At 43.4% G+C, this 12,093-nt stretch overlaps 1 protein-coding gene across 4 annotated transcripts in view; it reads right to left on the reverse strand.

The window, feature by feature from the left end:
• The window catches only part of STAT3 (signal transducer and activator of transcription 3), a 56,420-nt gene that overhangs the window by 16,240 nt on the left and 28,087 nt on the right, over window positions 1–12,093 (reverse strand). For all 4 annotated transcript variants that reach the window (XM_024553507.3, XM_045189950.2, XM_024553508.4 and 1 more), the window contains exons 2-8: window positions 7,007–7,157; window positions 5,985–6,129; window positions 5,287–5,385; window positions 2,161–2,256; window positions 1,917–1,998; window positions 1,623–1,717; window positions 1,303–1,454 (exon numbers count right to left, since the gene is read on the reverse strand). In XM_024553507.3, coding sequence (XP_024409275.1) covers window positions 1,303–1,454; window positions 1,623–1,717; window positions 1,917–1,998; window positions 2,161–2,256; window positions 5,287–5,385; window positions 5,985–6,129; window positions 7,007–7,134 — 797 coding nt within the window. In that variant the 5' untranslated portion in view covers window positions 7,135–7,157. The remainder of the gene's footprint in view (window positions 1–1,302; window positions 1,455–1,622; window positions 1,718–1,916; window positions 1,999–2,160; window positions 2,257–5,286; window positions 5,386–5,984; window positions 6,130–7,006; window positions 7,158–12,093) is intronic.

Below are 12,093 nucleotides of genomic sequence, written 5' to 3' on the forward strand. Positions count from 1 at the left end.
TCATTGGAAAGGGACAAGCAATAGAACCCTTATGTGGAGAACATGAAATACGGAATTTGGCAGTCGCTTTTTTTATCCTAACTTATCCTTGTACCAAAATGTGAGGACTGGGGAGACAGCAGGTGAGACAACCCAAGAAGATGGGTCAGAGTTGGCCCTGCCATTCACTACCTGTGCGACCTTGGCCAAGCTCCCTCACCATCATGGGGCTTGCTGTCCCCTTGCGTGAGAGAAGGGCTTGAACTGCGTGATGCCCCTGAACCCTTCAATATCAACTTTCAAAGGATCAAAGGATATGACATTATGTTTCAAAAGGTTGAGAGCATGCACACAGGAAAAGTGGACAGCGAGACAAAGGCTGATTAAGACTGTCCCCCCAAATAGAAAATATTAGTGTCTCTCCTTGATGGTCTGCCATTAGTTTAATGAAGACTAAAGGACCTCAAACAGAGAAGACGGAACATACAGGGGGCCTGGGCAGGGATGGGACAGGACAGCTGATAGGACTTCTGAGCTCCCTGGCTCCTTTCTGGCACTTACATTCATTCCCCCATTCCCAGAACTTAAGCTTTTTGGTTCCCTCATCAGAAAGCATTTAAAACTGCTTTCAGTAAGTTAGCAAAACTCAGGGTTAGTGAGGCATTCTCACATAGAGTTGCCCTAAATTTCCAATTTCACGCTCCGCGTATCTGGGTTTCCCATGATGTCAAGTGTCTCCCAGTTTATTTCAGCTGGTGCAGCCCATTCCTCACCGGGCCGCACAAGGTGCTCATCAGGCATGCTGGCTGGCTGGGTGCTACGAGAGCAGGTTACAGGAGAGCATTTAAGGAACAATCCCACTGATGGGAAAACGTTCAGATTTCTCTTTTTATGAATATCTACCGCAACAGCTGTCTAGAGCGCTGGTCACCACAATCTGAACTGTAGGTGCTTCTGAATAACTCAATTTTAAAAGATTTTTCTTTCTTTATTATTTTTTTCTTTATTAACTCTCTGGATTTGAACTTTTTTCCCTTTATAAAGAGCTTGTGTTGTTTTAGATTATTAATTTAGTCCTGTTAAATACAGTTAAACCAAAAACTTTGTTATAAAATAAAACATTTAAAATATACTAATATAAATACTTTTTAATTTTTTTTTAAATGTCCAAAGAAAGTGAAAGCTTTATCTCTTAGAGATATATTTGCTATATAACAGTCCCCACCTTTGAGATACAGCCCCAACTCTTGGGGCCTGCAGTTATGGCCATAATTCAGCCCAGCTTTCTAGAAAGAGAGGCAAAACTTCTCTTTCATCTCTTACCAGTTCTCTAGCCGATCTAGGCAGATGTTGGGAGGGCCTCCAATGCAAGCAATCTGTTGCCGCCTCTTCCAGTCAGCCAGCTCCTCATCCGTGAGAGTTTTCTGCACGTACTCCATGGCTGACAAAAGCCCCGCCAACTCACTCACAATGCTCTGGTTGGAAACCAAAACAGAGTCAGAAAACACTTCCTCAGACTGTCTCTAACCACAAGCTGCAATCAATTCAGGGAAGGACCTGAACGACCTGGCAGGTTCTGCCAGGAGATGCAGGGATACCACAGGTGAGGGAGGCGTGCAGGGGGAGCAGTCCCACGCGCTTACTCGCCGCATCTGGTCCAGCGCAGTCAGCATCTGTTCTAGCTGCTGCATCTTCTGCCTGGTCACTGACTGGTTGTTTCCATTCAGATCTTGCATGTCTGCAGCGGAAGGAAAAACTTCTTGACCTGAGGGAACGCTCCTATCCTTAGTAAGCAGGCTCCCTTAGGCAACGGTAGTCCCTAAGAACGCCACCCCCAAAGTCTGAGCACAGAGAGTCGAGACAAATAATTCCTGAAACTCAGGTAACACAAACTCACTTTCTACAGGAGATTTCTAACGTCTCTAAGATTCACTTGCCTCCTTGACTCTTGAGGGTTTTATAGTTGAAATCAAAGTCATCCTGGAGGTTCTCTACCACTTTCATTTTCTGTTCTAGATCCTGTGAAAACAAACATACAAATAGAGGTAGAAAACAGTTCCTTGCGGAGATGGAAAAGAAAGGCTTTGAGAAAAATGAAGCCAAAACTTCAAAGAAAGATACAGGCAGAACCCCCCGGCAATACCCCGAGGAAAGGGGGAGTTTTCCCCAGGCCCGCTTTACCTGCACTCGCTTCCGGACGTCCTGCAGGTGCTGCTCCAGCATCTGCTGCTTCTCCGTCACCACGGCAGCTGTGGAGTGGTTGGCCTGGCCCCCTTGCTGCCAAAACAGGGAGTTGCCACATGTGAATGCAGGCGATGCGGGGAGGGAAACACCTCTGTCCAGTCTCCATCCCACGGCACTCCCCTTCCCATTTGGCCTGAGAGGCTGCTGCCTTTGGGAGACAAAGGGAAACAGAGGCAGCGCGCCGGGCGTTGTGCCGGGCAGTTCGGCAGCAGCTGGCGCTCTCCAGGTGCTGTGGGTGTGACGTCAGGGAAGCTGTCCCCTAGTCCTACCTGCGTCCTTGGCCTTCTGTCGCTAGGTCATACTATAGGCCTACTCTGTGCACTGCACTAGGAAACCCCACGTCGAACTAAGACATGTTGAGCTAAAGTCCCTACCTTCTAAAAGCTCATTCTAGGTAAGCATGTATTTAGGACAGCAGATTCTGGATGCCTATTTAAATGTATGTAGTATCCAATACATTGCTGTGGAATAATAAAAAGTTATTTTGTCCTGTGGTGAAATACCATATCAAGAGATAGTATCTAGGAGTAGACGGGGAGACTGGTACCTTAAAAAGGTCAAGTAGCGCATGAAACTTGAAAATTTTAAGTTTTGTCAAAGTAATAGGATATTGCCTGATTAAAAAAAGACCATGCAAAAGCTGCGTCGCTCAGGACAGTGTGGTGCTGGCACAGGCCAGGGATGTCGGTCGGTGGCGCGGGGCTGGGGGCCTAGGACAGACGCTGCGTACCCAGCGCTCCAAGTTAGAAACTCCCCTGTTGTCTTTGTTGTCAGAGTCACCAACAGCTCCTGGCTCCGCATCCCGCAATCTCGAATCGATCTCCAGTGCCACTGGCTCAGTTTCAACCCCAACTGCTGATATTTGTGCCTCTGATCTCTTTCACTTCCAATCAGTTCTGTACTCTGCTACAGAAGTCTCCCAAATAGATCCAAATATGCCAGTTTCAGAGGGAGCCATTCTCTCCCTTTCCCATGGCCCCTACCCAAGCCCACAGAATACAGACTTCCTTTAGGTTTGAGAAGGCTACCTCCATCCCTGCTTCTTCAAACGGCGACTCATCTGATTGGCGAGATTGAGAGAACTACACTCAGGTCTTCAAAGAACCCAGCACTTGAGCTGGTGCCTCCTTCTGCTCTTGGTCTTCCTAGGGCACACCCAGAGCAGCATTGAGGGCCTGGTCTCTAGAAGCAGTTCTAGAGGCCGATCTCTCTGTGTTCAGTGGGCGCGAGTCTGTGGTCTCTGAAGGCCCCTGCGGATGGCTGCTCTGTAAACCCAATCTCTCCATCCCAAGATCTAACTCAGGGCGCCAGGCATCAGAAAGCCCTACGGCTACCCACCCACACCTTGCTTTCCAGTCTTGTTTTACGAACAATACAGCTGATACTTTCATCTGTGTTTGACTCCCATTCTGTTTCTTGACTGGTACTGCACTTAAAAGAGAGAAACAGATGTGATTCATTGTCACCTACAGAGCACCGCCTCTAATTCCTTTGTGAACTGCTGTCTGCCACTGCTTCCAGGTACAAACACCTCAGCTCAGCACAGACAGACGTCTCACACACCCTCATAACAACTTGAGCCTTCCCTCCCTGCACTTCGGTCACCCCAACCACCCACTCTTCCCCGCACGCAGCGTGTTTTCACACTACTTCCCCACACGCTGTCCACTCAGCCAGCATGTGCTCCTGCCCGAGTACACCTGAACTCATTCACCTTCAAACTCAATACAACTTTTGCTCTCCTGGGTGACATTATTCGACTTCCCCAGGCAGGATGACTCACATCCTCCCGCATGTTTTTCTCACATTGAGTGTGTGCGTGTCTACGATCCCACCCGACTGAGAGCCCTGCTGGCAGGGATCACGTCTGCTCGTCTTCCTAGCTCCTTGGGCTTCACCCATAAAAGACACTTGAGAACATGCCAGGTGATGTACACAGAGAAAATAACAGTGAGGCCTGGGCTGAGGTCTCTGATGTCCACCTGGTAGCTCCACGTCAGAGGCTGCAGGCTTTCTAAGGGTGAGGCAGCAAATATTTTTGGCTCTGTGGGCCATACAGTCTCTGTCACAAAAACCTGAGCTGCTGCACAAATGCCTGGCTGCAGCACCAAAGCAGCCGCAGACAAGGCACACATGCACGTGTGTGTGCCGTGTGCTAAAAACCCTTCATTGAGTCCTGACTGGTATGGCTCTGTTGGTTGGGCATCAACCCATGAAGCGAAAGGTCACCAGTTCAATTCCCGGTCAGGGCGCATGCCTGGGCGGCAGGTTCAGTCCCAGTTGGGGCGCTTACGAGAGGCAACTGATCGATGTTTTTCTATCACATTGATGTTTCTCTCCCTCTCTTTCTCCCTCCCTTCCCCTCTCTCTAAAAATAAGTAAGATCTTTTTTTAAAAAAATGTTAAAAACTTCATTTGTGAAAACGGACAACCTAGAAGTCTATCGGAGAAATCGAAGCATGAATATGTAAAGGTATACAGCGGGCACTGCGGCAGTGTTTACAACACAAAGACCCAGAATGATGTGAACGTCTGTCGAGGGGGCACCACTCAATAAACTGCAGCAGCTCTACACCACGGGTGGGAAAGCAGCAGATAAAAAAATGTTAGCTTTGTGTTACTTGACTTAGGAGGATTTACATTGTATAATATTAAATGAAAAAAGCAAGATGAAGGAACGTAAGCCCATTTAAATATAATGTGCGTGTGTACTTTACACAGTTTGAATGAGCCTGGAGGAAGGCATGAAGGGATTTATGCCAGACTCTTAATGTTGGTTTCTTGGGAAGAAATAATGGAGAGAATGAGTGACATTTCAAATTTTTAAAAAACTTTCTTACTTGTACTTTTCTGTAATGTTTTAATTTTTTTAAGGGGAAGAATGCATTATGTATTCAGAAAAAGATTAAGTTATTTTCAATGCACAAAATTAAAAAATCCAAAACACCCACTTCTACCCTGGAGGGCTGTGCGCATCCTAACAAACACATAAGAGCGAGCACATCCTTGCACGCAAGAAGGGAGGCACATCTCAGCAGCAGCGCGCTCCTGCCCAGGGCTCACCTGGGCTGCAGTGGCTGCAGTCTGCAGGAGGCGGGACTCTTCCCACAGGCACCGGGCCACAATTCGGGCGATCTCCATCGGCTTCTCCAGATACCTGCTCTGTAAGTAAGAGAAGAGAATGAAAAGCAGTGGTAGACTAAGGAGATACGGACAGAAATTTTGCTGGCTTAAAGCTACGTTCTTCCTAAATTGAGTAATAACATTTACTACCTGAAACAATAAAACAAAGGCCTCAAATCCTGGCCGCAGTCGGTGGGAGAGAGAGGGAGAAGGAAGGGACGAAGGCAGTCCTGCTGAGCTGTACTGCCGTGAGAGAAGGCACTTCCTCTGATTGTTCGGGCAGTCTGCTACCCTGGGCTTACAGGGAAGTGACTCGCTTTGTCCTGCAGTAGCCAATTATGGTCAAACCTTTAACACTGAAAAGTAAGCATCATCTTCCTGTGAGGGGAGGCCCTGGTTACAGTCACGTTATTAACATGTCAATATAATATTAACATAATGATCACATTATTACTTCAACTGTCTGAAGAAATGAATTTCAGGTAATGATGCTCCTGGGTGAGCATACAGAGATTTGATAAAGGGCTAATTACTTCTTCTTTGATTTCAAGTACAAGATAGGTTCTCAAACGAGAAAAGAAATACTTCCAGGAAAGAAAGCTAAAACCCTTCTCTGCAGGTTCAGTTTCTCATCACACCTGAAGGAACTGCTTGATTCTTCGCAGATTGTGCTGATAGAGAACATTTGATTCCTGTAGGAAGCGGCTGTACTGCTGGTCAATCTCACCCAGGAGATTGTGAAACACCAGAGTGGCGTGCGATTCTTTGCTGGCCGCGTACGCCCTAGGAAAAGGAAGAATAATAAAGAATGATTCTGAAATGTACATACACACGCTACCATCAACGGGGAAAAACCCAGGTAAAGGAGGAAAAATAAAACCCAAGGCAAACCCAATACTTCAATCCACTCACCATTCTACATTTAACTTGCTCAGCAACAATAACGATCAGCAATTTAATCATTATAAAAATTATTCTAGATACTATTAGCCACTCATAGTCTATACAAAATATTGCACGGACTGATATGTTGTTTTGCTTTAAATTCCCAGTCAACTCTGTGGCCAGATTATTAGTGGCAAATAAGCAATCCCAGAGTAGGATGGCCTATCTCCAATAGCTCTGAATCACCTTCCTGGCCCTCACCAAATTCTGGAAAAGCTAGGTCATAGCCCTGATTTAACCAAAATTAATAGTTGAATCTGAACACGTCAAAGTGCAGGAAATAGTTGCTGGGATTCTGTGCCATTATCTCCTCTATGAACAAGTCTATTTCTCTTACTCTGTCTCTTTCCTTTAATTAAAGGGGAATCATATGCAAGGACCCAAACTTCTACCCATGACAGAGTCTCATCCAGGTAAATACTGGTAGCACAACTCCAAAGCATCAGAGAACACACAGAGGATCTCATCAAGTTAGTGAGATCCAAATCAGTCCTAAAAACATTTACTAGCAAGCAGGTGGTTCGACGTGTGTGCTTCTAATGTAGAAGATGTTTATACAAGATTAGGAATACCTCTATCTCCTGATATCTTTTAGCCGGTCACCGGTACCCACACGTTTTTCGATGAAATAGCACACAGTTAAGCTAGAACAGACCATGCTTCTTGATGCAAACCAAAACCTAACAATTTGGGGAGTTTCTCAAGAAGGACTTACCAATCTTGACTCTCAATCCAAGGGGCCAGAAACTGCCGCAGCTCCATGGGGAAGCTGTCACTGTACAGCTGATGAAGCTGCTCCAGGTACCGAGTGTCGAGCTGCTGTAGCTGATTCCATTGGGCCATCCTGCTGCAATCAGAGGTCCCAACTGTAAACCAAAGGGTTCACAAGGTCACTACAAGCCCCAGTAGGGCAAACAATCTAGAAACACCCTGTCTGCACAACACAGGCATCAGGTCTGTGATTAGGGGTAGGAGACGCTTTGGAAAGGATCCTGCATGTCTCTGCCAGTTTAGAGCAACATACACACATTCACAATCTCTTCCTCTGGAAGTACGTCACAGCTCCTTCTGAACTAGACGACAGTGTGGGCACGATGCCAAGGTCTGTAATTATCTACCAGAGGTACGTGAAGTTGAAAAACGACTTCCAGAATTCCACTTCCTCGTCTGTGAAATCGAGATCATAATTCCCAGCCGGGCTGTTGAGATAATATTTCTAAAGCCCCAACTCTGTGCCTAGCTTACAACAGATGCTCAACAGCTGTCAGGTCCTCTTTCCACCATACAAGCCTTCCAAGGATACTGGGGAGTACACAGAGTAAACCTGAACTAAGACCAAAATGAGGGGTGTGGATGCTCAGGGAAGATAGAGGGCTAACTCTAAGACTACAGGTTTAAGAAAATAAGCAAGGATCTGCCTAGGATTCTCCCACTCAACAAAAAGTAATTTGGTCCTATAAATTTTCTCCGTCTGGGATGAGAGAGAAGAGAAGCTAAACACCAGGTATACGCGTTCTCAAGTTAATGAGTACCCCAGGGAAATATTCAGGTATGAGAAACCAACCCGCCAACCACCTTTAGTTCTCTTTCTGAATAGCGACACCAAACAAGCAGCCTTAGAAGTTGTAAAAATAACTGAGTAATAGCCAAAACTAAGGTATATACACATCAAAGTATAGAGAGATGGTTCTCTGGGACAGTGAGAACATTTAATGAAAGACTGAATACACACAAGCACATACACTTAACTAGACTTCCTAATTTACTTCTTTCTCAGAGCAGGCTACCTGCTACCTGCGGACGTGCTGTGACCACGGTGTGTTTTACCCCCACCAAGAAACCAAAGGTCACTAGAACTCTCTTACAACATTCGCATTAGAGCCAAGTTAAAATCTGCCTCACAGGCTGAAAGCATCAGTATCTGCCTTATGTATCTCAGGACCTGATTTGCACAGAAGGCTGTATATTAGGCCAATTTATGTCGATTCTACTACAAGGCAAATGTACTGAAACTCTAGACCTGCCATATAGTAGCCTCTACCCACGCGTGGCTCCCAGACACTTAAAATGTGGCTGCTTCAAACTGAGATGGGTTTTCAGTGTAAAATACACACTGGGTTTTGAAGATTTAGTAAAAAAAGAAAAAAGGTAAACTATCCCATTAATATTGAAATGATATTTTGGCTGTATTAGGTAAACTAAAATATCGTATTAAGATGAATTTCACCCATTTCATTTTACTTCTTTCGATATAGCTACCCGCAACGCTAACATTACATATGGGGCTTGCTTTGTACTTTTACTGAACGCTGCCGCCCTTATGTGAACAAAAAGCTGTAGTTCTTCTAACAAATGATTTAAAGAAATAGATACCTACTTCTCAAAATATACTCCAGTGTTATAAATTGCTTATCTTTGATACAAATATAGAGCCATCACGTCTGCTCCCTGAAACTCTCAGGTAAAACCATAAAGCAACATCCGTTTATACCAGATCAGTGATAGATTAACATTGGGGTCATTCATGAATACTTGCATTTTCAAACTAATGTACCATCAGCAAGTTACAAGTTGTCGAAAAGTGTCCAATTCACTTCTAGTCCGTAACTCGGAGGGTTTTGTTGTTGTTTTCATTTTAGTTGGGATTTTAGTAAATAGCACAGTAATTGTGCTGTTTCTTAAACCAGAAACCAGATAAGTTTTTCCATAAAAATTCAAGCCCCAACAATGAGTCATGTCATGTTCTACTTCTTAGTCTAATCACTGGAGGACATGCGCAAAGAATCAGATAGTGATCTCCTGATTCGCTGCAAACCCTGTTTAACCAACAGGGGCCCCAGTGCAATCGGACCCGATGCTCTTCCTGAGAAAAGCGTATCTCTGAGAGACCGCGCCAAGTTATCTAGGAAAACCGGTGCCAACTAGCTTTGTGGTAACTGTTTTACTGGAAGAAAATTTTAAAGAGGCCAATTTATTTCACAGTCTCAGTTCCGGTTTTTCAAATTATGAGTTAATCTAAAGAACTCCACTAAATTCTAACTCAATTATTTCTTACCTCCGGAATAATTCTAAGTCTGTGATTTAATAACCACTTTCACCAAACCCCAGGACACAGAAAGTAGTCTGCACGGTTAACCATTTAAGTGCCAAGTACCATTCTGAGTGCTCAGGAGAGAAGCCGATTCACTCCATTACAGTGGCTCACTCGCTCGCTCAGGGCACGACTCGGGGCTTAATTCTCTCAAGGTGTTTACTGAATTTAGGTTAGAAGATAGTAAATGTCAGCATACGAAGGAAAATGTGATACTGTTTTCTACAAGTGAAGAAAAAAGAAAAAGAAAAATGAAACAGTAAGTCACCAAAGACTTTGTGGACTTTTCAAAACAGGAATTTCTCAACCCCCTGGGGATAACTTTACCAACAACAAGTCATAAGGCAAACGACCGCTGTCTAATGGGGAACTTCTTACCATAAAGATCGCTGCACGAGTCGGTCCGAAGTCACAGTTCTCGTTTGCACGCCGCAGTCTAAGCTTACCAAGGGCAAGTGCAGAAACACAAGCCGACCACTTACCAAAGAGTTGCATTACATCACTCCATAAAACTTCTTATAAAGTAAGACCTGGACTTCACATTCCCGCACCAGTGGGCTTACAATAGGGGCGAGGGCCGGAGGGGAGAAAGTGAGGAGAGGGAGGAAAATAGGCCCGTCCAGAACAGGTACAGATCTAAAGACATTTTCCACCTAGAATGTGTCACGTGATTTTTCTTTGGGTGTTGGCCAGCCTCCACATTAGGGATGCCTATGTCGTAAATAGAACGCACCTGTGGTATTTTATTGTTCCCTACGCAACCACCCTCTCTACTCTCAGGAAAAGCATCGGCTAAGGTGGAGTGAAAAGTAACACAGAAACGTAGCTGCACTAATTGCTATAGAAACCAACCCTTTTAAGAAGATATTTTTAAAAGATTATAAAAGTAATAATGTTTGCTGTGAAAATTGGGAGGGGGGAACCCCACTGTCTAGAACTATAAGTGATATAGTGTTGGTCTAATTCCTTTTAATCTAGCTCAAGAATATGTATATTTTATTTCTTTTTAAAAGTTGGGATCATAGTATTTTTATAGCTTTGTATTCTCTTTTAAAGCTTATTATATAGTTACATTTTCTATACAAAGAGAGTTTTGTTTAAAGCCCAGGAAACAACCATTTGGTTTCTATTAGTGGTTTAAATATAATCCTAGTAAACCCATTGAGAGACATTGAATTTACTTATATTTGCAAGCTCCAATTTATTTATTCTCATATCACATTCCAAAAATAATATAAAGTAGCTGCAAACTCCTTAAAGTAAACTAGGTAGGAGAAGACATAAAAGGCAATTAATGATAGAAGAAGACACTCAACCTGTATGAAATTCTGACTGTAGGATTAAAGGTATAATGAATGAGAGGGAGTCCAATTTAAATATAACAGCTTGCCCTGGCTGGTGTAGCTCAGTGGATTGAGCACCAGCCTGAGAACCAAAGGGTTACCAGTTCAATTCCCAGTCAGGGCACATGCCTGGATTGTGGGCCAGGTCTCCAGTAGGAGACAAGTGAGAGGCAACCACACACTGATGTTTCTCTCCCTCTCTTCCTCCTTCCCTTCTCTGTCTAAAAATAAATAAATAAAATCTTTAAAAATAAATAAATAAATATTACAGCTTTATTTAACTGTTGTTAACTTAACCATTCATAATTACCCTAGACAGTAAGACTAAAATTTCAAATTTAAAATAGATGATTTAAAATAAGTACACTTAAGCCCTAGCCAGGTAGCTCAATTGGTTAGAGCGTTGTCCTGATACACCAAGGTTGTGGGTTCAATCCCAATCAGGGCACATGCAAGAATCAACCAATGAGTGCATAAATAAGGGGAACAACAAATTGATGTTTCTCTCTCTCTCTCTCTCTCTAAAAATCAATAAATACAAACACTGGTATGACAAACAATTTCTATTGCTTACAAATTCACATAGTACCTTTATAAGGTTTAAAACCAGATGTTTGCCCTTACAACAAGAAATTTATACATAAGTCTAATATTGATTTCCTAGAACGACCAAATGTTAACACCTGAGTGCCTGATCTGAACTATACTTATTGTAATACTCAAGTATTTCGATTACAAATAATAGGATTTGCTTTAAAGCCAGAAACCAACTCTTCCTTGCAAAAATGGACATTGAGATATAAGAGAACTTGACTTAGAGCTCCCCACTAATGTGCCAAAATTGAATATATGAAAATCGACTAAATTACTGAGGAGTAGAGCTTGGAGAAAGAAGGAAAATAATAGTTTTTAATGACACTCTGGAGCCAAAAAAGTATTTTTCCCTCATTTTTCTTATTTCACTTCAATTCTTCTAGAAAGAGTTTTAAAAAAGCATCTTGTGCCAAACACATTATTTTTCCCATTCCAAATCTTATCATTAGTACTGCCTTTGCATAGTTATCTAATGTATATCCAGAAACAGAGAATAAAATGTATCAGATTTACAGTTAATTTAAGAGGCGGAGACTACCAGGAATGTGAACAGCAAAAAGGAAAGGAAACCTCTGATCCTTGAAGGACAGCCAGGGTTTTAAAAACAAAACCAAAAAATTACCCTAAATCTGGTGTTCACCCAGCTGTCTTTGGGAAAAAGATCTAAGGACTACGAATTACCAAGCCCCCTCGTTATCTCAGATCTAACAGTGTTAAGACATTTAAAAAGACAAACTGATGTGTTCTCCATACTTCACTTGGGACAGGCACCGC

Source organism: Desmodus rotundus, chromosome 9 (assembly GCF_022682495.2).
Source record: "Desmodus rotundus isolate HL8 chromosome 9, HLdesRot8A.1, whole genome shotgun sequence".
NCBI lineage: Eukaryota > Metazoa > Chordata > Mammalia > Chiroptera > Phyllostomidae > Desmodus > Desmodus rotundus.